Source organism: Arachis hypogaea, chromosome 7 (assembly GCF_003086295.3).
Source record: "Arachis hypogaea cultivar Tifrunner chromosome 7, arahy.Tifrunner.gnm2.J5K5, whole genome shotgun sequence".
Lineage (NCBI taxonomy): Eukaryota > Viridiplantae > Streptophyta > Magnoliopsida > Fabales > Fabaceae > Arachis > Arachis hypogaea.
The window spans coordinates 5,176,152-5,188,149 of record NC_092042.1 but is presented as its reverse complement, the minus strand read 5'-3'; the positions used below and the strand labels follow the sequence as shown (position 1 = coordinate 5,188,149).

General features: G+C 33.0%; 2 protein-coding genes across 2 annotated transcripts; one reads left to right on the top strand and one right to left on the bottom strand.

The window, feature by feature from the left end:
• Nucleotides 1–3,629: 3,629 nt before the first annotated feature.
• On the top strand, nucleotides 3,630–6,878 carry LOC112702150 (probable serine/threonine-protein kinase PBL3). Its single transcript, XM_025753066.3, has 5 exons — nucleotides 3,630–3,908; nucleotides 4,522–4,974; nucleotides 5,495–5,631; nucleotides 5,722–5,845; nucleotides 6,193–6,878. Exons 1-5 carry the CDS (start codon nucleotides 3,854–3,856, stop codon nucleotides 6,603–6,605), a joined length of 1,182 nt encoding a protein of 393 aa, XP_025608851.1. The 5' UTR covers nucleotides 3,630–3,853; the 3' UTR covers nucleotides 6,606–6,878.
• A 129-nt stretch (nucleotides 6,879–7,007) lies between these two features.
• On the bottom strand, nucleotides 7,008–11,610 carry LOC112702149 (cyclin-dependent kinase C-2). The gene is made up of 12 exons (XM_025753065.3): nucleotides 11,221–11,610; nucleotides 10,518–10,599; nucleotides 10,255–10,345; nucleotides 10,149–10,178; nucleotides 9,851–9,960; nucleotides 9,696–9,768; nucleotides 9,495–9,615; nucleotides 9,278–9,395; nucleotides 8,979–9,118; nucleotides 8,826–8,883; nucleotides 8,161–8,231; nucleotides 7,008–7,945 (listed from the first exon to the last, which is right to left on the bottom strand). The coding sequence occupies exons 1-12, from the start codon at nucleotides 11,328–11,330 to the stop codon at nucleotides 7,399–7,401; spliced, it is 1,551 nt and encodes a 516-aa protein (XP_025608850.1). The 5' UTR covers nucleotides 11,331–11,610; the 3' UTR covers nucleotides 7,008–7,398.
• Between the last annotated feature and the right edge of the window lie 388 nt (nucleotides 11,611–11,998).

Below are 11,998 nucleotides of genomic sequence, written 5' to 3'. Positions count from 1 at the left end.
TGAACGTGGAAGCAATCGGCCAGCACCCGGACATAAATCCCACCTCCGGGAGGCAGGGGTTACATGAGGAAAATCCTTCTGGAGACTTTTAGATTGGCCAATCTTTCCAGACTAAGGAGGAAGCTGTGTTGAGTGTTAAAAATTATAGCATCCGTCGTGGAGTTCAGTATCGGTGATTGAGTAAGATCATCTGAAGTTTCATGGGAGATGCAAGGAGTTTAAGAATGGGTGCACGTGGTTGATTCGCATCACACATCGACAGTGCAAGGGTACTTTGGAAGTTAGAAGGTACAACGGATCTAATACTTATTTGGCGACGTCGATTTCTAATGACCATCGACAACTTGATCACCATGTCATTTGTGCCAGAGTATTTCCTTTGGTGAGGGTGGATGCAGCGGTTATGATAAACGTGCTGCAAGAGGCTACAGAGGCAACGTATGGTTTCCATGCATTTTCATTTCACCGTAAATCGTAGAACTCCTACCACGGTTAACGTTCACCCAAAATCTATCAAACCCTTCCCACGAATTACATAAAATTGTAAAAAATTAGATTTTTGTATCAAAGAACCAAAAGTTGTATTTTAGTAAAATTGAGAATCAAATATTTTAAATTGGTAAATTGCTCTTAAAATTATTTTAGAATTTATTAGGTTCGATATTTTTTCTCAAAACAATATATTTTCTTTTCTACTTATATAGTTTTCAGAGTATCTTTTAATATGCATGCTAAAATAACATTAAAAAGGATGTTATTTATGAACCGAGAAGCATACAATAAAAAGTTAAATAAATGAGTGACTACAAATTGGTTTCCAAACAAATTTATGCTTTATTCCCATAATAGATTGATTTTTTTTGTCGCTTTCAACAAAAGTTTTAATATGTATATTGGATAAATAAGTTTTTAATATTTTTTTATAAAATAATTAGATAAAAAAATTATTATTAGACAAATTTATTTTTTACTGAGAGATTAATTTATCGAAAATTTTTAAAGTAATAAAATTTGCTGGGACAAAAATATCTAATGTGAAAGTGTTTACCTAAAATAGAATTATAATAAGATAAGATTGACAAGAGCATCAATTTCCTTTTTTTCCCCCTCTTTATGTTGTTTCTAACTTCCTATTTCCTGTGTCAACATTGATTATGGTTCATAGACTGAGGAAGATGAACATATATATATTTATATATATTTGGAAGTCAAAACTATGTCCCATAATTTAAAAGCTGGTAGGACCCAAGCCAGAACCAAATTTAGGGAAGCTTGGGCCATACTTCAATCTTTGAATTGATCAAAGCATTTTAATATTTTATAGAATGCGGCGGCTATTATTACAATTACAGTTGGAACTTGGAAGTGATTTGAGTTAGATTAAATCCAAGCTTAACTCATAAAAATTAAGTTTGCTTATGATTAATGGAGTTTATTTTGTAAGTTTAAGTTCGACTCAACAAAAAATTATGAGTTGGTTCAGTCTTATAAATTGACTAAAATAATAGAAATATAATTTATAATTTTATATCAATAAATTATAATTTATATATATTAAAAATATTTAAAAAATAAATTTTATATATTATCTATTTATCAATTATAATTTTTTTATTTATGTTTTGTATTAAAATTATAAATAAAAAATTACTATAATTTTTTTTAAATAATTAAAAACATTAATATATATAATTATATATTATTATATATATATATATATTAAATTATTAATACGCATATTCTATATGTATTTAATCTATATATAATCGAGTCAACTCACGAGCTAATGGACTGAGCTTATCCAAATTTAAATTCGACTCATTTAATTTATGAGCTTAATTCTAGGCTCAAGTTCGGTTCACAAGCTCACGAATTTAACTTATCGAATTATTAACGAGTCGAATTCGAATTGGTTCGTGAGCTAACTTGAGTGACTTTCAGTCCTAATTATAATACTAGTTATATAATTTTAACCGCATTTAAAATTAAAATAACATTCTTTAATATTTTAAAATACTTTTAATTTAAAAAGTAAAATAATATGACCTTAATTTGAGTAATATATGTTAAGTATTATTAAAATTATATAACTACCTTAACTTCTGTAATAATATTCATCGTATATTTTATCGAAACTCTATTAGTAACATGTTCCATCCATTAGGATAAATTTTTAGTTCCTATGGAAAGAAATGATTTTCTTTTAAAAGATCTTATGCCATTAAATGATGTTGACAAATGAAAAAGTTGATGATGAATAGGATAAGTAGAGGAAGTAAATACCATTTTTCTTGTATACAAAGATAACGTTTTTCATATTTCACAATGCATTTACTTGTTGGCAAATCAATTTTGTGTGTAGTCACAAAAAAAAAAAAAATCAATTTTGTGTGTGATATAGTAAATCGTCAGTATACGAGCCTTGTAATTCTAATTTAATTGTATATGTATCAATTTATAAACGAAAAATCGGTCCAATCACTTTTTCTCATTGCAAAGCATTTTTATGCTAACAAGGATATATAATTGGTGGCTACTCCAATGAAGATTTAATGATTATCATTATGTGAAGATACATCATTTTGACCATTGGATGATAGATTGTAGGGCTTGATTTTATTTAAAGTAAAAGTGTTACCTTTATTTAAAGTGTTGCTAAATAAATAAGTTACACTTTTTAAACAAGGATCATCATAAGAAGATGTTTTTGCTATCTTCATGAAAGTAGTTGCCTATATAATTTGTTGTAAATTTAATCTCTTGGACAGCGTTTGTTGGATATTAAGATAGAGATATAAAGATATAAAATCGTGTTTGGTAGATAAGATATAGATAAAGATATTGTATCTAAAGATACTGAATTAATATATTTTATATTTATTCTATCAGAAAGGATACAAAAATATTCTTAAATAATGACCATGACTATTTTTTAGATCTTTATTCAATTTTAGATCCGGTGAAATCTTATTATTTTTGGGTCACACTAAAACTGGTTCTAAACCGGTGTTGGCTGGGTCTTGATAAATTTTAAGTCAAAAAATTATGACACACTTATTTATAAAGAAGAAAAAAATATACTAATTAACGAGAAGTTGATATCTATATTTAAATTTGAATTTGTCCATAAATTATAATTTCATACTTATTTGATCTATTTTCTAATTCAACAAATGTGATTAAAAATAAAACAATAAACTTATAGTTAATATAACATAATATTAAAATTAATTTAAAACATATATACATTTTTTAGTCCTCTTAGAGTGCATATAAGTCGAGTGAAGTCAAGTTCGTCTTGATACGGACCCGATTCTAAATAATGATCCGATATATTTTTGAGATTCTTATCCGACCCTAAACTGGATAAAATCATACAAATTAGCCTCAAAATATTCGGATCCGAATTGAATCATGTACGCCCTTAAAAAATACTAACAAGAATTACAATTTATTTTTTATTTTTTTTGCCAAATATTTTTGTTATTATACAAATCGATACACGGATAAAATTGTTCTACGCTGTCATCCCATTAAAATAATATTCATATTTATAAATTATGGAAATATGTTTGGCCTTTTTAGGACCATGATATATGAAATGTGGGAGCATGTTTTATGTTTGTATTATGATTGGTTTAAGCAAGGTGTGAATTTCCCACCCCATTGACTATGGTAACTTGTCAACCACTCCTCTCTTCCTAGTTCCCATGGTGGACTTTTTCTTCCAACTTCACACGTATTTCTTTGCAGACTTTTTCACACTCTTACTCTTACATATACAATTGTACAAACCCTTTTTCTTGTTCTTGCCTTTGCCTGAAACTTTGCATCATAGATCATCATCATCATCATGGGAAATTGCTTCATAAAACCAGTTGCTCATGTTTCCTCCACAACCCTTTTTGGTCAGTTCTTGCTTCTATTCCTTCTTTTTTTGGACACTTTGTATTTTCTGTCGTACCATGATGCTTTTGTTATGGTTTTCTTGCTCTTTGTTTTCCACGCAAAAGGGGAAGAAAGAAAGAAAGATGGCGATGGTTCCTAAAGGATAAAACCAATGTTCATCAAATGATCCTTTTTGTTTTATTCAGTTCTATGTTTTTTAGTGTTCTTATTCCCTTTGGGTTTCTGGGATTACTTGATACTCTTTGTCTTTTTGGTCACCTAATATATAAACCTTTTTAGTGTTTTCTAGTACCATGGTTATTAAAAACTTAAAATTTGGTTGGAAAAATGAAGAAGGTGTGGCTTTTTCACACTGTTCTAGCAGGTTCTTAAAACATACTGTTCATTAGAAATTTTGCAATTTTGATACTCTAATTAAGGTTTGTGATTAGTTGAGCTAATTTCATTCAATTTGTGCTTTAAAGTTGGAATTTTAATACCCTAGTTAAGGTTTTTAACTCTATTTATTGTTAACCAAATTATGTGTTGAAAGAAATCACAATCTTGCTGCATTTTGTTACATGGTTAAGTTGTTAAATTGGTTGATTTTAACTTTGATTTTCATCTAATCAGGGAGTAGTAATAAATCTCAAACTAAGCCAAAGCAGAATTCAAGTCCTCCAAAACAAAAATCTTCTGCTCAAACTTCAGTGTCAAATGCTATTGAGAGAACAATTTCTAGCAGCCTTAAGTCCTTCTCCTTTAGTGATCTGAAGGAGGCAACTAAGAACTTCCGGCGAGAGAATTTGATCGGCGAGGGAGGGTTCGGGTTTGTGTACAAAGGGTGGATAGATGAGAACACTTTTGCTCCCACAAAACCAGGGACTGGTATAGTAGTAGCCATAAAGAAGCTTAAGCCAGAAAGCTTTCAAGGACACCAAGAATGGCTTGCAGAAGTGAACTATCTAGGGCAGCTTCACCATGAAAATCTTGTAAGACTTATTGGTTATTGCTTGGAAGGGAAGAATAGGCTTCTAGTTTATGAGTTTATGCAGAAAGGAAGTTTGGAAAACCATTTATTCAGAAGTAAGTGTATTTACTTGGTCAAATTCGTGGTTGAAAAATTACTCATTTTTTAAATTAGTCTTTTTAATCAATTTTTTTTCAAAGATTTTAAATTAATGGTGTTAGTCATTCTGTCATTTTTTTTGTTGACAGCGCTAAAATTTGTTAATATGGTACGTTAAGTGATACTATGACACACACATATGAGTATTAATTGACTATTAGCATGATAATTTTATAAAATTAGATCAAATCAAAACTTAATTGAAGGAAGAACTTGAGCACTAGAATCCCTCAATTTAGGGTTAAGACTACCAGATGTGTGGTGTAACTAAACGTGTCACATCAACAAATTTTGATGCTGTTAGCAACGGAAGTGATAAAAATATTAAAATGACTAACTTAAAATCTTTGAAAAACGAATTTAATTAAAAAAATTGGAGGCTAATTTGACTATTTACTTGCATTTACTTTCTAACATATTTTGGAGCTTTTCGGTTTCTATTTTCATTTTGAGTATATTTTGTTTACCATTTTGCAGAAGGTGTTCAACCAATTCCATGGATTATGAGGATCAACATCGCCATAGCTGTTGCTAGAGGATTAGCATTCTTGCATTCCCTCGATTCAAATATCATTTTTCGCGATTTAAAGGCTTCCAATGTCCTACTTGACTCTGTATGTAGTTTGAGTCTGTGATTCTATGAAATGTGAATGTACATCTACACTATGTTTCATTCTGAAAGAGTATTTCCAAAATTTATGCAGGATTTCAATGCAAAGATTTCGGATTTTGGCTTGGCAAGAGACGGTCCTACCGGAGATAATACACACGTTTCAACCAGAATTATTGGAACTCATGGTTATGCTGCACCAGAGTATGTAGCTACAGGTAAATTTTCCTTCCCTTTCAAAATACATGTTACTTACTATTGTTAGAGATATAACCATTAATGTCTGAAAGGTTTAGAGTTTAATCCTTGGTGAAACCAAAAAGAAGAGGGAGTGTTAGAGTTATAACTATTAATATTGTCTTCTCCTATCAGCTTAAGCTTTTGAAATGAGTGGTTTCATGATATGATATCAGAGTCCTATATCCCCTTATTTGATGGGGAGTGTTAGAGATATAATTATTAATGTTGTCTTCTTCTATCAGCTTAAACTTTTGGGATGAGTGGTTTCATGACAACTAAGATTTCCAAAATTTGATGAGCCTTTTGCATTTGACAAAACAAACAGGTCATTTGACCCCAAGGAGTGATGTATACAGCTTTGGCGTTGTCTTGCTAGAGTTATTAACCGGAAGGCGTGTGGTCGAAAACGAGAAAGAAGGAATTCCAGAAGAAACATTGGTGGATTGGGCGAGGCCATTCCTAAGCGATAGCAGAAGGATTTTGAGAATCATGGATACCAGGTTGGGTGGACAGTACTCTAGGAAAGGAGCTCAAGCCGCGGCCGCACTCGCCTTGCAGTGCCTGAATGCTGATCCAAAATATAGGCCACAAATGGTGAATGTTTTAGCTGCATTGGAAGCACTTCAATCCACAAATTCAATCACAAGGACCCCAAAAAGGGCAACTGAGAGTAGTGCAACCAGCAAACATTCTTCTAATCATTCCCAAAAGTCACTTTCAAGTGCTCAAAAACTATGAGCTTCTCAACATATGCTTTCATTTTTTTAAGGGTTATTCATTGGAAAGTGTTACCTTGCCTAACCCTTAAGAAGGGTATTTCATGAATTTGTTTCAAGCATGAATGTATGATGACAAAGTATAGTATGTAAAGTTTGTAACGAAATGGTTAATTAGAGAGAGCTAGTTGTATATTAGTTTATCAGTTTATTTATCTGTGTCTAAGCTCTATAACTCAATGTAATCACTCACCTTCATTGTAATCACAATTTTCAACCGCGCTCTTTCCATTTTCATGATTTTGTAATCCTACTTAAAATCCCCAAAAAAAGAAAACAAAAGAACACATTATATTGAACATACTAGTTGATTTCTTGATTTACACATTCCCTAAATAGTAAAAAAACAAAATTTGGTACAGGGTTGTATCACAGGAAGAATATTATAGTAAGTGAGATCTCTTATACATGTTGAGTTATGCTACTTATTCATACCTATTTGCGCGGTGAATGAATCTATGGCATACAATGAACAAACATCAAAAGCCATGTCTTTGTTTCTCATGGTCCCTAAAGACACAGCACCAAAAACATTATATTAGGTGCATGACATAGGCTTTTCAGTCACTTAAGGTAATAAGAACATTATATCTCAATAATCTATAATCCAGAGACCAACCATGTATTTTTTCTCAATAACTTGATCCATTGATTTGTTTGATCTTTCTATAACTCGCTTCTTAATCAAACATATCAGACCAATGCCAAATCAGAACATAATAGAGACCATTCAAAGAAAGTCGTCTTTTTTTTTTTCATTGCTGCCATCCGTATTGTTGATTGCGGTTTCCACCCATCATGTTTGAGCCACGACCAGTGCCAGACCCACCATATGGACCCCCTTGCTGGGGATAAGTTGGGGCTCCGACTCCATAGCCACTACCACCTCCTCCGCGAGGACCACCACCAGGCATGCCGCTGGAACCATAAGGTGCCCCTCGCCCTTGAGGAGGATAAGGCCCGCTGCCATAGCCACCCCCTCCTTGACCTCCCCGATTAGGGTGATTGTATCCTCCACCAGGGTTCCCGCTTGGTGGATATCTTCCTGGCCCACCAGATGGACCTCGAGGCTTCCCATAATGGTGACTAGGTCCCGCAGCAACTTGGGGTTGAGAACCATGTAAATTTTGGTTAGGTCCTGATCGCATTTGTGCATGTTGCCCTGGCTGCTGAATGGGGGGAAGACGAGTATGCTGCTGAGGATGCTGCATTTTCTGGCGCTTAGCCATTTCTTCATTTTGCCGTTGTTGCTGACGCTTTTTCTTTGTCTGAAACTCATGTGATGATTCATACTTGGGTAAACTGAGGAAAACATAACAGATGTGGAAACATTAAGTATACTGGCCAGGGAAAAAAAAAAGCAGAACAAGAACAACAAAAGTTAAAAAAAGGGGGGGGGGGGGGGGGGGAATCAATGGGACATGCATGTAATCTTATATTGATTTCAAGATCATGTACTTTCCAGGAAATGTAATATTTTCACAAAGACAAAAGGAAAAAACTAAAGTTTAAGATACCTCTTGGGGTCACATGGCAACGGATCAGTCCAGAAATACTCAGCATCAAGAGCATCCTTCGCGGTAATTCTCTATAAACAAGAAAAAGTGACCAGTAAATATTAGCATGCAGATTCTTATGGGAATTAGGAACTAGTCACACAAAAGCAGAACTAGCGCTGAAAGATAAATTGTCATGTTATTAACAGATATCTTTTTTAACATACAAATCCATATCTGAGAAAATATTTACGGTGCGTTTGGTATGTGTTTTCATTTTCAGTTTTTTCTGTTTTTAAGATTTTGTGAAAAGAAAGTAAAAACAGTGAAAACAATAAAATTCTGTTTTCTGTTTTCACCTCCTATTTTCACTTTTTCCTTCACAAAATCCAGAAAACAGAATACTGAAAATGAAAACATAACCAAACGCACCCTTACTTATCAAAACTCAATTCACTTCAACATTATATCATCTATTCTTTTTTATCACTAGCTTAGCTTTGAGATTTGTAAATATGTAAGGTACATAAAAATTTAAAACAAAAATAGTAGACCGAATTAAATTTGTCAAATTAAATGATATTAAATGATGTAAGGCAACCGGAATGACACGTAAATGGAGCACATAAAGTAGCAATTCAAGTTAACTCTACAACTAATAAATCAGATCCCTGAATGTCGAATACCTGAGCTGGATCAAGTGTCAGCATCCTCTCCAATAATTCCAGAGCATGACGATCAAAACTAGAATTCACAATACCAAGATAAGAGTTATTTAAAGAAATATAATACAATAAAGGCATATATACTCATCAGTGAAACTCGTGTTATCTACTTACTGTCTGAAAACTTCCCTCAGACGTCTTTTCATTGGCCTTGTTGGTTTAAATTGATTATACCAAGGAGTCTTGGAAACCCCAGGCCAGTTCACCTCATCCGGTGCTCCACACAGCTCAAATATTTTATTTAGTTGTTCAGGCTGCAGTAAGTACAAAGGAAACATACATTACATCTAAGCTATACAAAGGAATTGTTGCCATGAAGATATACAAGATCATATATTCCCTATAACAATTTCACATTAGTGATCCAATGCACCTCTAATCCACTCATATATCATACACAGAATATCACTAACCTCATCTTTTCCAGGAAAGATAGGCTTCCCATGAAGAAGTTCGGCGAAAATGCACCCAACAGACCACATATCTACAGCTGGCCCATACTTTGTTGTCCCTAGCAGCAACTCAGGGGGTCTAAATTTACAATGACAAAATCCATATATGCACTGGTCAATCTCAAGAGTCCAACCCCCTCTTCCCCACTGAACTCTCATGAAAACACAGGACATTTACCTGTACCATAATGTAATGACACGGTTTGTAAGATTTGCATTGTGATCATTAGAAAATGACCGTGCCAGTCCGAAATCTGCAAGCTTCAGATTTCCTTCATTGTCTATAAGGAGATTTGAGCCTGCAACAGAACATAATACATCAAATGGGATTTGACATATTCAACTAGATCTAAAGACGAAACTTTGGCCACACACAGACCTTTAATATCTCGATGAAGTACTTGATTTACATGACAATAATGAAGTCCCGTCAACAGCTGTCTCATGTAACACTTCAGAAGGAAAAAGTAACTCAGGAAACATGAAATAAACAATTTTAACAGTATAAAGTAACACTCGTATTAACAGCAATACCTTAATTTGGGGAACTGTGAATCTCATCCCAGGACGGTCAGCAAGACCAGTCAAATCATGGTCCATGTATTCGAAGACCATATAGATGCCCCCTTTATATTTGTTACCATCTGTAGCCCCCAAAAGGCCAAAACAAATATGAATAGCAGATGAATTAATTTAGTACATAGATAAACTATGGATATCCAAAAGAAGTTGATAAATATATTCTTACAAACAAAATAGCAGATTATGCGCAACTTTATGTTTGTAAATAAAGTAATTGGCTAATAACATGACATGAGAGTGAATAACTTGCCTGGCCTCCCTTGTTCATCTTTCTCGGGGCCTGAAAGAAGAAAGATACAATGTTAGATCTAAACAAAACAATCTTTACTCAAGTGAATAGTTCTTTAAAACAGTACCTGGAGAAGTGACAATTTCTTTTAGCTTGATCACATTTTCATGGTGTAGTTTCTTAAGAATTTTGATTTCTCGTATAGCAGTTATAGGAAACTGCCATGGCAAAATTTACAATAAAGTCAGACGATAAATTCATAATACAGAATTACATGTATAAGTTTGTTAGAGAAGATACAAAGCTAGTAAGTCACAAGTGAAAGGAAGTACCGATATAGAATGTTATGCACCTATAACATAATAAACAACAAATTATATATAGAAATACCCCTTCTCTCTCATTGTCCATTCGAATTTTCTTCAGAGCAACAATTTCACCAGTTTTGATCTCTTTAGCCATGTAAACTTGACTGCAAGTATAATATATGGAAGCAAAGATCAATTACCTTATGATAATATTAGCAATGGATTTTATGGTAAGTTAACAGAGTAAATAATCTTCATCTGAAAGTAGAAATTTTACACATTTCAACTATATCGATAACGAATTTCGGAAAGGGAAAAGAAAAGAGCCTTTCATACAAATCATGATTTAAAAACTTAAAAACTTACAAACATCAATCAAACCAATTACAATTATGCTTATACAAAATGCCTAACAACAATTAGTGAAAAATTACAACTAAGCTTTAGTACTACACATTAACATTCCAATAATGGTGACACACATAAATAATCAGCATACTAGCACACAAACACTACAAGCACTTGAAGAATTATGGCTCCGGCAGCTCAATCTCGTGTCAAATATCATCGCCCTCTCGATAGAGAAAAGTGCCACGATTCTCCAGCGAAGCATCAGCGACCCAAAACTCAAGAGTTCTTGGTAAAGTGGTGCAAGTAATTACCACTGAATCCACAAATTTCATACACACTCCAAAAAAAGGGAATTTTTATTCTTTTTTTGAAAAAAAACAAAGAAAAAAAATTCTGATAGCTGAAAGGTTAAAAGGAATGAAAGTGAAACAAACCCGTATGTGCCCTCGCCAATTTGCTCTAACTTCTCGAAGCAATCGACACTTCTGGATCCCCAAGAAGGGGATTCGTTCACGTTCAGTTGCCCTGGGGCTGCAATCGACATTGTTCCCACCTGAGAAGAAAAAAACCCTAATCCTTCCAAAGAACTAAAATTCCTCAATCCAATTTTTAGGGTTCTCTGTAGGGATCTTTTTTTCTTGTTGACGTCTTCACTAGGAAAAAATTTCAGAGATAAAAAGCAAAAACAACAGAGAGCATAAAGGCGTGCTTTACTATTTCATTTCTTACCCTGTTTTCTTTTTTCGGTTTTTGTCTGAATTATAATGCTTGCGGGTTTTTTTTTTCTTTTTTCATTCTTTTTAAACTTTGGGCTCGTTAGGCCCAAATTAATTGGGTCTAATGTAGGCATGTTCATAGGCCGGGTGCTGGATTTGTCGTGACGTAGGCTCGACTTTAAATATACACTGGATCTATTTTTTAGACCCTAACCCAGCTCTAAATTCGATGAAACTTAAATATTTTCGGGTCACAACTATATCAGGTCTAAATCGGGTCTTTAAAATTTTAACAATAATTTATAAATAAATTTATTTATGATGCACTTATTTGTAAAGAAAAAACTTGTCACTAAAAAGTTGATATCCATATTTGAACTTGAATTTGTTCATAAATTTTAATTTGATGCTTCTTTCATCTATTTTCTAATTCAACAAATGTGATTAAAAATAAAACACTAAGTTTATAATTAATATAACATAATATTTAAATTAA